General features: G+C 45.6%; 1 protein-coding gene across 2 annotated transcripts in view; it reads right to left on the reverse strand.

The window, feature by feature from the left end:
* The window catches only part of NIM1K (NIM1 serine/threonine protein kinase), a 49868-nt gene that overhangs the window by 9025 nt on the left and 26423 nt on the right, over positions 1 to 14420 (reverse strand). For both annotated transcript variants that reach the window (XM_084800694.1, XM_084800695.1), the window contains one exon: positions 8859 to 9769. In XM_084800694.1, the coding sequence (XP_084656820.1) occupies positions 8859 to 9150 (292 nt within the window). In that variant the 5' untranslated portion in view covers positions 9151 to 9769. The remainder of the gene's footprint in view (positions 1 to 8858; positions 9770 to 14420) is intronic.

Raw genomic sequence — 14420 nt, forward strand, 5'->3', positions numbered from 1 at the left:
TGACATATAAAGTCCAAGGTACAAGCATACCCTGTCTATCCTATGTTGGTGAAGCCTTGAAGAAATTGGCCCATCACTGTGCCGCTGGAGCTAGGGCTACTTGGTGCAATAGTTCTGGATAGCAGTTTGGTATAATGTGTCGACATCTTAACAGTGATTACATACTTTAGTCCAGCCATTTCACTTTTAGCAGTTAATCTTAAAGAAACAACCTGATATGTGTACAAGGGTGCATGTGTTACAGAGAACAGCGAGTAGCCAGCAAGAGATGGTTAAATTGTAGATCATCTTTGTCTAAAAATGATTATTAATCTGTATGTATAGATGCAAGAAGATGTTAGATATATAAGACATAAGAAAAATAGAAATATTCACTTGTACAGAAAAATATGGTGAGACATTTCATTAAAATGTTTAGAAGAGCTCTCTACCTTTATTTATTGATTTTTTAAAAAAGAAAGGGTCTTGTGTATTCCAGGACAGCCTTGAACTTATATAATCAAAAATAACCTTGAGTTTCTTATTCCCTTACCTCTGTCTCCTAAGTGCTAAGTTTGCAGGGGGTGTGCTACCAACACCTATTTTTTGCAGGACTGGGATTTAAGCCGGAACTTTGTGTATGCTGTGTGAGCATGCTGCCTACACACCCAACCCTAGAAGACTTCTCTTCTAATTGGGGCGGGGAGGAGGTTGTCACAGGTAGTGTTTCTGTAAGTTTTGCACTGATTACTAGCACTTGTAATTTTCTACAGAATAGATCATATGACAAAAATGGTTACCATTACGAATAAGCGAATCTTGAGTTCATAATAAAGCAACATTTTGCTGTTGCGCAAGTTTGGCCAGACTATCCAAAAAAAGGCTAGCAGGCAAGTTAGAAGAGACAGTGTCAGACTGGCTGTTTGACCTACTGCAACATCCTGCTTCATACTTTGGTACACTGTTATTGGCATGAAAATAGATGCCGTTTCCTCAGAGCGGGAGGGTCACTTGCACGTTAAAGGTCAGCTCCACTTTCTGAACTGGACACAGGTAGTAACGGCGCTCCTCCTGCTGGGGTCAATACTGAGCTGCAAGGAGGCAACCGTAAATAATTAAGTCCCAGTTTGGCTATTTCTACAGACTCTCAGCCCGGCCACAGACTTCCTTATCCCGTCCTCTGGGCACTTTTCTCCCTCAGTCCCAGCTTTTCTACTTTCCATGGTTAGTGATGATTGCCTCCTGCTGTCTCCCTGGATCCCAGCGTCTTGTACAGTCTATTGGGTGAGTTGTTGTTGCAAGAGCTAAAATTCTACCCTTCAGGCTCACAGTCACTGCTGAAGGGTTTCCGCCCTGTTTTTCTCCCTCTCCCTGTCTCAGTCTTAGATCAGTGCTGACCTCTGTGGGCCCTTTCTTCCATGCACTGTGAGTGGCCAACAATAGGTGGCAGCAGGCATCTCCTGTGCCCTCCCGGCTTTGGCAAAGGCTCCCTCCCCAGCCAGGACTACAGTTGGACAGGTGCTATGGGATGAGTGCCTCTTCACATTCTGCTCCTGAGGCGCCGTAACTGTCTGGTCTCATGTTAAATCACTTGCCAGCTGTGCTTTGGAGCTAAACTCACGCAAGATGTTCTTAAACCCGGGCGCTGTGGCTCACACCTTTGAGTCCAGCACTTGGGAGGCAGGGTTGGGCCTCCCTGTGAGTTCAAGGCTAGCTTGATCTATATAGAGAGTCCCAGGATAGACAGGACTACATACAGAGACCCTGTCTCAAAAAATAATAATAATAATTTAAAGCCCTGGTATTCCATATTATTGATCACTGGTAGAAATGCCTACCCCCTAAAGAAATCAGTCATCACATCTAGTCATGTGTGCACAGATGTGCGGGTGCGATGTACGGGTTACAGGACAACCTTGAATGTCATTTCTTAGGCACCTTTTACCTTTTAAGATCAGGCGCCTTCCCTGTTCTGTACCTTTGCCAAGTAGGCAAGGCTGGCTGGCTAGTATTTTCCAGGCATCTTTCTTCTGACAATCTCAAAATCTCTGCCCTCCACCTCCCCACTCCAGGTGTGTACAAAAGTGCACCGAAGGCTGGTGTTCTATGTGGGGTCTGAGAATCTAACCTCAGGGGCTCACGCTTGTGAGGCAAGTACTTTACCCACTGAACCAGATCCCCGGCCCCTGCCGTTACCCTTTAAACACATGTTCAGGGAGTACGTACCATGCGTTAGGCAATGAGAAGACCAGCACTGTTCCTATGACCCAGTAAGAGAGAGAAGGACTTTGAAAACAGCCCTTATGAGTTGCATGTTTAAGAATAGGAAGGAGTCAGAATAAAAAGAAAAAAAATGACATGGCCCCTCTGAGTGAGATAGGAGGAAGTGATGGAGAAACCCAGGGCATGCTGCATGTCTTGGCTTTCGTGAGATGTAACATTTGTGCTAGAGAGCTGAGAGGACCCCTCTATGGTAGAGATGTAGAGTGATAGATAGTGACCCCCCCAAAATCAGCCAGGAGTACTAGCAGGCTGGGGTAACCGACAGCCCTGGAGCCTGGATTAGGGACGGCAGCCTTGGGAAACCCAGGGCTTTATGAAGAGTGGCATAATCTTGACTCCAGTTGTGGCAAGAGTGGTCTGACTGCAGTATGGGACGTGCAGAGGAGTAGCTGGCCTGGGAGCACGGGAGGAGGACCCTCTTGGTGTTGGAAGATTTGAGAGGTCAAACTGCCCTTTCTCCATGTCTGATAAAAACTCTGACATGGGTCCCTCTTAGTAGCTAACACATTTTTTTTCAACCTAGATTTACAAGCTGGGCTGTCTCTAGAGAAGAGACGGTGGTAAGGGGTGAGTCAGTGGGGCTGCAGGGTCCTCGGGCTCCTGAAACAGAAGGACAGCTGCTGCTGCTCAACTCCAAATGGTCATTCCTATTTTGACTGCAGATCTGATGTTGGATTTTTCTGCTTTTACTTTTCAAGAGAAGGCAGGTGTCTGTATATTTATGGGAAGGCTTAAAATTATTTTATTTTTTATTTTTGGGATTTTTGTTTGTTTTGTTTTGTTTGCTTGTTTGTTTTACGAGACAAGGTTTCTCTGTGTGGCCTTGGCTGTCCTGGACTTGCTTTGTAGACCAGGCTGGCCTCGAACTCACAGAGATCCGCCTGCCTCTGACTCCTGAGTGCTCAGATTAAAGGCATGTGCCACCATGTCGGGCCCAATGGCTTTCCTTACACAGGTTTCCCCCTGAGTTAGCTCCTAGTCCCACTCTCCTGCCTCAATTCACCAAATATTTGTCAAATGCTTAATGCTTATAATAAATGTGGGGGAAACTGCAAGCTATAACATGATACACTGGCTGATGCCAAGGAGCTCTGAACTAAAACCCTGTGGTGGTTTGAACGAGGGTAGCTCCCATAGGCTCGAATCTGAAAGCTTGGTCTCCAGTTGGTACCTCCATTTGGGAAAGATTAGGAAGCATCTCTTTGTTGCAGGAGGTGTATTACTGGGGGGTGGTGAGCTTTGAGATTTCAAAAGCCCAGGCAGTTCCCAGTTAGTTCTCTGCTTCGGCCTCAGGCAGACAAAGATGTAAGCTCTTAGCTAATGCTCTAGCGCCTGCCTGTCTGCAGCCATGCTCCTGGATGTGATGGTCACAGGCTCACTCCCTGAACCTGTGCGCCCCAAGGAACTCTTTTATACGTTGTGCCACAGCAGCTGAAAAGTAACTAAGACACAAGAACTTTTGATTTTTCTAAGCATCTTTATTTCTCAGTCATCTGTTCCTTCTCATGCAATGTTCTCTGTTGAGTCATTACTCAGCTCTGTTTCTCCCTCTCCCTTTGCTCCCCTGGTCTTACCCATCCAAAGGCCAAGAGATTTTAAAATATTCTTGTTTGAGTTTACACGTTAAATCTGTATGTATGTATAGTGTGTGTGCATGTATGTATGTGTGCTCTCATGCATGGGCATGAATGCCTGTTGGTGGAAGTGGGCAGGTTGGAGGCCAGATTGGGCTAAGTTAAGTGTCTTCCTTAATCTGTGTCTATTTTGTTGAGGCAGTGTCTCTTGCTAAACCCAAGCTCACAAATTCAGCTAGTCTAAATGGCCACCTTGCTCTACGGATCCCTGTCTTTGCCTCTTGACTCTGGGGCTACAGACTGGTCTGTGTGGCTTGGATGTGAGTCCTGAATATCTGAACTCTGGTCTTCACACTTGGAATGCAAACACTTTATCCATAGAGCCATCACGCCAGCCTAGGTTTCAATACTCTAAACCAATTTTGAGTTGCACCCTCTCTCTCCTTCCTCCTCGCCTCCTCCTTTGGTTACGATGGGCATCATGATTCCTTCATGGGACTCATTGGACTGGCTTCATTTACTCTTACAGCTCCCCGACTTCAGTTCACCTTGCTCACTGAAATCACATCACATTAATTACTTTGTTTACAGTCTTCAGTGGGATACCTAAATGGCAAAATCCAATCAGGCAAGACCAGTCTTTGTGGGCAAGTTGGTGCCTACATCAACATCACCTGTCTCCCCTCCTGCCACTCTGCAGCTCAGCCCCCTACCTCTACTGAACTATGTCCCCTGAGCTCTCCTGAACTACTTTTAAGTTCCCAAGTGTCCCCTCACTGATTCTCACCTGCAGGTACTTTACACACTAGCTTTCTTTCTGAGGCTCTCTCCAGTGTGCCCTGTGAAGTAAACCTTAAGACCCATCTTTGCCAGCCTTCCTAGCACAACAGACCATGTCTGGATTCTGCCGGGGGTCCCGGTGAACACACTCCTGTAGCCCAACTCTGTGACAATATGTATTAACTGGTTTTCAGTTAGTCTCCTCTAAGTGGCTTATTAGCACATACAAGGCAAGAGGTGCACCATCTCTGTAAAGTCCCAAGCAAAGCATGCACTCAGGGGGCAGTTAGTATTTACTGCTTGTTTTCAGTGTTGACCGGGGAGATGGGTCAGAGGGGAAAGCGCTTTCTGTGCAGGAATGAGGACCGGAGTTTGTATCCCCAGCACTCGTGTAAGATCTATAGCCCTGGTGCTACGGGGAGGGAGGAAAGGGGGTCCCCCTCCCCCTGTGGGCCCACTGGGTAGCCAATCTAGCCAAAAACAGTGAGCTCAAAGTCTGCTGACAAAATGAATAATGTTAAAAAAACAAACAAACAAAACTTAACACGGGCACTTAGAACCAGCAATAATTGGATTCAGTGATTTGTAAAAGAAAAAGGAGGAGGTGAAGTTAGAAAAGGGATGGGCGAGGGGCATCAGAAAGAGCTGGATGATGAATCAGTGCGTTTATGAACATAATAAATACATTTTGTTCATGTATGAAATTACCAAAGAATAAATTTTAAAAAATTAAAGGTGAAGAGAGATTCGTATATGAAATTACCAAAGAATAAACATTTAAAAAGTTTAAAGGTAAAGAGAGTTAAAGGAAGAGATTCCAATCTCAACCTTGAGCAACACACATGAAGGTATGTGAGAGTGTACCCACCCACATACATGTACACACACACGTACATGACATAACATATGTGACACGCACAAATAAATAAAGTGAACAAATAAGTAAAAATGAGTAGATCAATGAATGAACAAACAGAAAGAGAAGAAGCAAAGCCCCTTGAAACTTAAGCCAAGGGAAGGAGCAAGCAGGGGTCACTAAGGGCAGCCGCCAAGAAAAGCACAGGCAGCTGCGGTTTCTTTTGTGTTGGTGGCAACAGATGGGCCGTAAAATATTCAGAAGCTTGGTGCATTGCTGCTTTTGAGAAATTTCCCATTGGCCTAAAAGGGGGTTCATGATAGCTTTCAGATTGCTCTATCTCCCTGCAGATCTCAAGAGAATCTACACTGTCAGCTATGAAAATAAACTGCCAGAAGAGAGGTCTGCTGTCAACTTCTTCCTGGAGATCCAGGGCAGCTTAGCTATTATAATCATCATCATCATCAATAATAATAATAAATTATATAGTATATGATAAACATTATTTATAATATAATATATAATATTATATGTTATTGTTATATAATAATATTATTTATATATAATATAATCATATATTATATATTTACTATTATTATTATTATTATTATTATTATTATTATTATTATTATTATTATTATTATTATCCTTAGCTACTGTCCGGGGAACTTTCTGGGCATCAAAATGCTCTGTTTTCTATTACCCAGACTGTTTGCATTTCCTAGATTTTCCTGCTCTCTTTTGCACATGCCATCCCATAACCATGGGTTACACTGGACCTTTGATAACAGGGTTAGGCTATGGTGGCTAGGCACAAGAAGAGCACGTAGACAAGCCTCACCGAACACCGTCTACTGTGCAGCAGGGAACTGTTCTCTGAAACTCAAGCAAATGGGCATGAAGTGGATTATAAAATGTATCAGACAGGAAGCCATGCGATTCTTAGGAACACTGATCGCCATTTTTCCTTCTCACCGGAACAGCCTGTGTGCCAAATGAACACTGTCTTGTCCTTGCCTTGTGGAGTGCTCTCAGCTTAGCTGGTTACTTTTGTCCGTGGTGGATACATACTTACCAGCTTCCTCCCTTCTTTGTTCTCCTAAGAGATACTTCAGCCCTTGAGCTCAGCTGAAAGAGTGAGCAGGTGGCTAAGGGCTGCCACAGCCTTCACTCAAAGGCCGCCATGATGGCCGGCCAGTGAACAAACATGTTTTCTTTCCAGTATCTGATCTGCAATAGAATGGGACTAACGGGACGGAGATGGGCAATGCAGGGGAGCTGCTAGAACTTGAGTCTTGAGCTAGCAAGCACAACTCCAGGCAAGATGCCCCACCCACACAAACACCGAGTGTTACTCTGTTCAGAGAAGTCAAGGGATCTCTATCATGGCGACAAATAACATGCTAATAAAGATGAAATGGCATCATGGCAAGCCATGATGAAATCCCTGAGCGAGTAAAAGAGATGGGATGAGTGACACTACTGAGACCCTGCTGTGGGTCCTCAGAATTCCCTACTGCCCCTCTTTCTGTGTGAGCTAATTTAACCAGACCTATGTTCATGGGACTGACTGGTAAACGACTCAGGTCTGAAGAACCTGGAATGCTTTGGAAGAGGCCTAATGCTGTCATTTAGCAACTTTGTGTAGCACGTGGGACGTAGCCTGTTTGTTCTGGTTAGTTGTTGTTGTTGTTAACTTTACACAGGCTAGGGTCATCTGGGAAGACAGAACCTCCTTTGGCCTCAATTGAGAAAGTGCCCCCATCAGATTGGCCTATGGGCAAAGATTTTCTTAATTAATGATTTTATGTAAAAGGACCCAGGCCACAGCGAGCATACTGTGGGTGGTGCCACCCTTCAGCAGGTGGTCCTGGGTTATATAAGAAAGCAGACCGAGCAAGCCACAGGCAGCAAGGCAGTAAGCAGCACCCTTCCATGGCTTATGCTACAGTTCCGGCCTCCAGGTTCCTACCCTCAATTCCTGCCATGGCTTCTACCAGCGATCGGCTGTGACTGGGCTGTGTGAGGTGAACAAAGCCTTCCTCTCCAAGTTGCTTTTGGTCAGAACGTATCACGACAACAATAGAAAGCAAACTAAAACAATATGGATATGCTCTCTAATCTGCTCCACACAACAACACCATGCAGCCAGTGTAAATGAACCCTTGCCTTACTTTATGCATGGGGAAACTGCACAGAACGGAGGAGACACAGCTTTTTTTTTTTTTAAATGGTCACACCAAAAAACGATGACACACACAATCCAAACAGGAAACGTCAATTTACTTTTGGCTGCACAAAGGCAAGATAGATATAACTGGGGGAGGGGGGAATATCTCATCAATAACTAGTATTTATTGATCACTTATGCGTCCTTTCTGACATCCAGAGAAGTAAGTGAGCACTGTTACTGGGTGCATTTTTGCCAATGGAGACTATCCATCTGGGAGCTGGCACTTTAATTTACAGAGTGACTAAACTAAATAAGGTAGCTGAGACACAGAAGTGTGAACCCACGTACCCAGGAGACTCTGGAGTGGAGTGGAAGATTTGGTGTTCCTATGACTTCTGAGTGTATGTACTTATGTACATGTGTGTTGGGGGGGTATATACACAGGTGTGCATATGTATGATGCTTTTTTCTTAGCTGTGTGGTTGATTGCATTCAGGACCTTGCATATACCGGGCAAGTACCATACCACTGTGTTTTCAGCCCTCAAGTTTTTGTTTTTCTTTTTTGTTTTTTTTTTTTTTCTGTAGAGGTAAAACAGATGAAAGGAGCATGGATTGGGGCTAGACTAAACAGAAAGCAAAAGACAAGCAGGGTGTTGGGGTGTGGCAGCAGGGTAGGCCAAGGAGACAACATCAGGACGGGCCTCTCAGGAGAGGCTAGAGCCCACAGTCTCAGAGACGATGGTTTCAGCATGACTTGCCAGCCATGCCAGCTTTAGCTAAGTTGGGGTAACTCTGGGAAAGGGCCTAATTAGGGTAGGATAGCAAAGGTGCCCTGTGCCTTCTGCACAGTTCCTCCCTTAGGCCAAATTGGGGAACATTGTTCATCCAGAGTCCCAGGGTGCCCAGTAGCTGGCAAGTGTGAAGAGCCAAGCAAGCACAAAAGAAGGTTAAGGCAGAATGGAGCTGAGACTAAGCCCTCCATTTCACAAAAGAACAGTGGTGGTCTGCCTGGTTATAGGGGACCCTTGAACCTACTATTTAGAGACCCTAGTGGTGGTGGTGGGGTCCGCTATAACATTCCAGGCCATTGTTAATGACACATCAATACACACAGAGGCTATGGACAGGGCCTTAGATAGCCTTCTAACCCCATCCTCAGTGCCCCCGCTCCCCAATACCTCACAGGTAGTCGTTGGGAAGTCCGATCCTACCTTTGGTTAGGGAGTGAACCCCGAGCTTGACCTGGGAAAAGTTTCCGCTTCCGATCTCCCCGCGAATCCGGTAGAAGCCTATGCGTTTCCCCAGCGTGATCTCCCTCACCACCGTCTCATCTTGGCACATGTCCTGAGTCAGTTTCTCAAAGGGTGTCAGCTGGCGTGGCTGATCCCCCTCACCCTCCTTGCCGCACTCCGTCTGACAGTTGCTTTCCGCGCTGTCCCTCCGGTCCCACTTGTCACTGTGTGTGTTCACCAGGCCGCCTCCATTCACAAACACTGCAGTCATCGTCCACGCAGGCTCACGTCTCCATCTCGGCCCGGAGCTGCTGTCAGGGCAGCTTGCAGGAGAAGACGCTGCAAGTGAGGCAGACGTGAACTGACGCCTCCCCAAGCCCGGTGTCAATGAGAGCCGGGAAGAGATGAGCAGAAAATCCTTGCAGTGACCGGGTAGAGCCTGCACAGCTCAGTGGGGCCTCACTGCAGCCTCGTCCCACCTTCCCTCACCTCGGGTACTGGGTACCGAGGTGGAATCTGATGCTTTTGTGGCAGGTGGCTGTGACGGAGGTGGGGGCTTGGGGTTGGGGGACAACGGCCCACTCTGTTATTTTCCTATGTAACCAAGCAGTCTGGCACTCCAGAGTGTAAAAGCCCCTTGGGGGCCCCGGAGTTGCTGCAGCGGGTGCTCATCGCTGACTGTCATTTCGTGTTTCTCCTGCTGTCCCTGGACCCTGGGAACTTAATAATCTGGACTCCAGAAAGAAAGAGTCTTGTAAATCAGCCTTTGGTCGCACAGGCAGCCAGAGAAGGATTAAATCCCCACAATGTCACTTTAGCTGGCCTTTATTTAGAAGAGCTCTCTTCTAAGCTCTGAGCTGTCCTGAAAATTTGGCAGAGGACAGCTCATCCTAAGGACAGAGAGTAAAATAATTATTAGCCCATTCTGATGCGCTCCACAGGAGAATGTGACACAGCCAATATGAACAGTTTCCCAAAAAACGGCTCTACAAATTTATGAGTCATATTAATAGCACATGCTAACTTACATTATTGCTGAACAAAAAGAAAAGTCAGTATGTACACATTCCCACAACGTAATTTTTAGGGAAGCCTTTATAGTCCACATATCTTTCAAGCAAGGGAATTCTATTTCTTGAATTTTAGCAAATCATGTATATTGTATTACTTTGGTTCAAAAATAGATTTTTAATAAAAAAAAAGATGCAGCAGCAATAATGACAAAGTTTATCAATTTTCAAACTGCCTTACAATTGTGACCATGTTTTATCTCCTTCAATGCCTTCATATTCCAGCCCGGCTTCTCCTTTGCTGGTCGCTTTCATTCTTTCTGGTTTTCAAATGACAAAGACAACTTTTCTCCTAAGCTTTTTTTTTTTTTTTTTAAATTTCTTTATGGGCTGTCAGCCTCCTGAGCCTAGCCCTGGAGGGCAAGCAGGGCCAGTGGTGGGAGTGCTGCCCTGTGGCCCGCACTCCAGCCCTGCCTGCACTCTCCCTTCTGTTCACTGTGCTAGGCTCCCAGAGTCCTTTGCGACGACGTTAACAAAACAGCTCTAAGCACCCTCTCTCGGAATCCCCTTGGCATTTTTGTATATTTTCTGAAATGCCGCGTCTCAACGAAGGTGGAAAGCACTTCCTGCCCCCACGTCGCCTCCCACGGCAGGAAACGTGGGTTCCATGTTGAACTTTCACTAAATGGGTATAAATGATTTTTTTTTAACTTGAGCATCTTTTGAATTAAAGATTTAGCAAACAAACAAACAAACAAAAAGCCACAACTTAACATATTTCCTGGGAAATACAGATCTCCAGTCTGTTTGAAGATATTACATTCTTGTTATGAATAGGACTGCCCGTATGCTTGATATAGGTTAAGTACGGGGCTGCTGCAGGGAAGAGTCGGAGGCCCCTGCCCAGTGTCCCTGCTGTTTCTGGATATGGGGACATGAAGGTAGAAGAAGAATCTAGGAGAAAAGGGGGCCACGTAGCAGCGACGAGCACAGCCCTAAGGTAGAATGGTTCAGATTATTACAGAAAATGTGTTTTGTTTTTTCTGAGACAGGGTTTCTCTGTGTAGCCTTGCCTGTCCTGGACTCGCTTTGTAGACCCGGCTGTCCTCGAACGCACAGCAATCCCCCTGCGCCTGCCTCCCGAGTGCTGGGATTAAAGGCGTGCGCCACCACAGCCCGGCTCCTTTACGGAAAATGTTAAGGCAAAAGTTCCTTTGTTGGATTAAGTAAATATAAGACACTAGCTAGTAATTGTTTCGGGCTGCATGGCTCCTTTGAAATTATAACAAAATCTATGACCAGGAAAAGGCACACTCACACAATTTCCATCCAATGTTAGAAAGTTCACAGGCTCCCTGAAACCTAACCCTGTATGTGCGACTAAGCAAAGGTCAAGTGACACCAGACGCCACCATATTTGCAATACAGAGCTAATGAGAGACAGGAGTAGCATCAATCATGATCTGAAAGAAACTTTAGCTTAACCTATGCAAAAAAGAAGGGCTCACCGGAGTGCGGGGGTGGGGGTGGGGGTGGGGGGGCGGGGAGGTCACCTTCAATTCAGCAATTGCGATGAAGAACTAACTCTTGGCTGTGTCCTTTGGGAGTGCCGCCTCACTGGGCCGCCCTGGTCAGCGGCCTATTGTGCTGCAGCTAAATAAAGAAGGTGTGCTCTGTTCTTCTGTGTCCAAGGCACACAGTACAGTGCCTGGCACTCATCTGATACATTTTTGAAGGAGGAACCAAGTACCAAGTTACATGCAGTGTTAGACCTTAGTATGACTTAGTGGAGGTGAGTATCTTTTTACTGATACACTAGTAACACTAGCCCAGCAGTTACTTTTAGTTATCTCAGAGAACTTACTTCAGCACATTCTTTCCAAAGCCCGGGCTATGCTCTGCCGGCTGTTAGGACTCTTGAGAGTTTCTTCCTATGTAGATGAAAATCTTAACTGCACTTCTATCATCAGAGTGGGGAAAGTGCTGCAGGACTCCTTACAGCTGCATCTGCTCATCCCTGATCGTTCGAAGCGCTCCACTGTTCTCAAGCCCTCCGGGCTCCAGGCACCTGCTTACCCTTCTCCCACACAATTGCTGACCACACAACTACTTGTTGTGTGCTTTCCTGGTTTCCCAGTGCTCTCAATCTGGGCTCTGTATCTTGCACTCCCCTCAGGCCCTGGTTAGCACAACAGTGTTCTAACCTCACTAACCTAATTTGCCGCTGGTACCTCCTAGGAACAGCACTTCACACTGCGGGGCAGAGGTCAGACATGACTGCTGACGGTGGTCAAGCTGTAGAGCGGTTTCTGAGTTGTATACCCTCAAGGTAGATTTCCCGAGACATGGTCCTAAATTGATTCTCTTCTTTCTCTTTCTCCTTCTCCTTCCTTTTTTTTTTTTTTTTTGGTTTGGTTTGGTTTGGTTTTTCAAGACAGGGTTTCTCTGTGTAGCCGTGACTGTCCTGAACTTGCTTTGTAGACCAGGCTGGCCTCGAACTCACAACGATCCGCCTGCCTCTGCCTCCTGCATGTTGGGATTAAAGACGTGTGCCACCACACTCAGCTAATGATTCTTTTTTCTTAACAGCGGGGGGGAAAAATAGCTCATCTTCTGCTTAAGTTAGATAAAGAAGCTTTTACAAATTTACCAGAATTAGGTTTGCACTGAAGATGAACTGAAACTTGTTAATAGTGCTAATAATTCAATTAGGGAGAAAATGAACTCTTTCCTACTCCAAAATAAATCATGTAAATAAATATAAAGAAAGGCACAAAACACCGGAGGTGGGGGGATAGGGGGTGGGGGGATGAAAACCTCAAGGATTAGAAGGTTGAAGGTTACAGAGCCAAAAGCATGGGAGCTGTTTGAGTGTGGAAGAGGCCAAAGCCCTAGCCTGTGCTTCTCCAAACCTAGACTGGACCTCCTATCCCTGTCTGGCTCAGGAAGAAGCCTGGGCACAGGAGAGAGAGTTAGGTAAAACTTGCTTATGGGATCCTGTTTGCTTCATCTTCCTGCACTTACAGTTTCGGGAAAGGAGGAGACCAACATTTAAACCTCCAGGCAGGATATTTTCTTTGGCTGGATTAGCTCAGGAGGAAAGGAAAGGCCTCCCAAAATCTACTCTCTGCCCACTGCACAGTCCTTGTGTGCCATTGACACACACACACACACACACACACACACACACACACACACACACACTAAATAAACAAGTAAAGAGGGAGAGGGAGAGAGGGAGAGAGGGAAAGAGAAAGAAAGAGAGAGAGAGGGAGGGAGAGATGGAGAGAGGGAGAGAGGAAGGGATTCCCATCAAGTCTTTGTTTTTTCCTAGTAGAGTGAACGGCCACCCAAGGGGCACCAAAGGAAGTACTCCAGAATAGAAGAAATGACACCCACCCAAAGCACCACAACAGCCAAAAGGAAATTGAGGGAAATAGAACCAGAAGGAAGCAGAAAACATCCACAAAACCAAACCAAACACTAAAAATAAAAACAATGCCCCTCCCCCCGCTGCCACCGAATCCCCCTCCCCTCACCCCACAAACAAAACAAAACATTCAAGAGACAAGAAAGAGATCTTTTGGGAATTAAATTCTTTACTTGAAGGATTTTTTCCCATTTAAATCTAGAAGGAACGAGCAATAGAGGACAAAAGAAAAGTGGGGACAATCAAATCAGAAATTGCAACAGCTGATTATCAGAACTCCCAGTCAGTCACACTGTTACATTCTCAATAGTGACAAACATATGTCTCTTGCCACGCTTGAATTGCCAATAAATTGTGGACTTTTCTGAAACAGTTATGAATGAGGAGAAACTTCATGCACTCTCGTGTTATATTAGACTGAAAATCTGAATGGAAGAATGCACAGGCACGGTTGAGTGTGCATAGCTATGTGTGTCCACAGGTCAATGCTTACTCGTTTCATAAAGCTTTGTTTCCTCCCTTAGAGAGGAAACAATGGGTCTCGATCAACAGAGTTTAAAGAGCTGCCACCAACAGTAGCATCTTGACTGCTTTTTAGTAGTATCCCCGGACATCAACTTTGAGATATACCTAATTTCAGATGAAATCGCCCCCCCCCCTTTTTTTAAATGCAGGTAGTTTCCATTGTTGTTTTTGCCTTTTTGCCCCCTTTGATTTTGACCAATTTTTATGGACACTAATAAGAGCTTGGAAACTCATCCAAACAAAAATGGAGCCATGTCATCAGAGATCAAAGCATCCGGAGGAGGGCAGAACGGCCCTTAATTATTAGCTTGCGGCTGCAGCACAGCGATGCATTAAATAAGATGAAAGAAAACAGGGCTTACTTGGTAATTTATTTTTTGACTTGCAACCCACTGAGAAAATAATATCAAAGGAAGCCATCTTGCTTTTGTTCTGTTTGTCTCTGTTTCAAAACTTCTGGGCAAGGCTTTCAGACCATGCTTCTGTTGGCTGGCAGGGCCAGGCTTGCTTAGAAGAAAAATCTGGGTTTCTTTCTTTATTTTATTTTTCCTATATGTGGCAACAAGATTGGGTGAT

Source organism: Acomys minous (assembly GCF_964271855.1).
Source record: "Acomys minous genome assembly, chromosome: 11".
In the NCBI taxonomy this organism is placed as follows: domain Eukaryota; kingdom Metazoa; phylum Chordata; class Mammalia; order Rodentia; family Muridae; genus Acomys; species Acomys minous.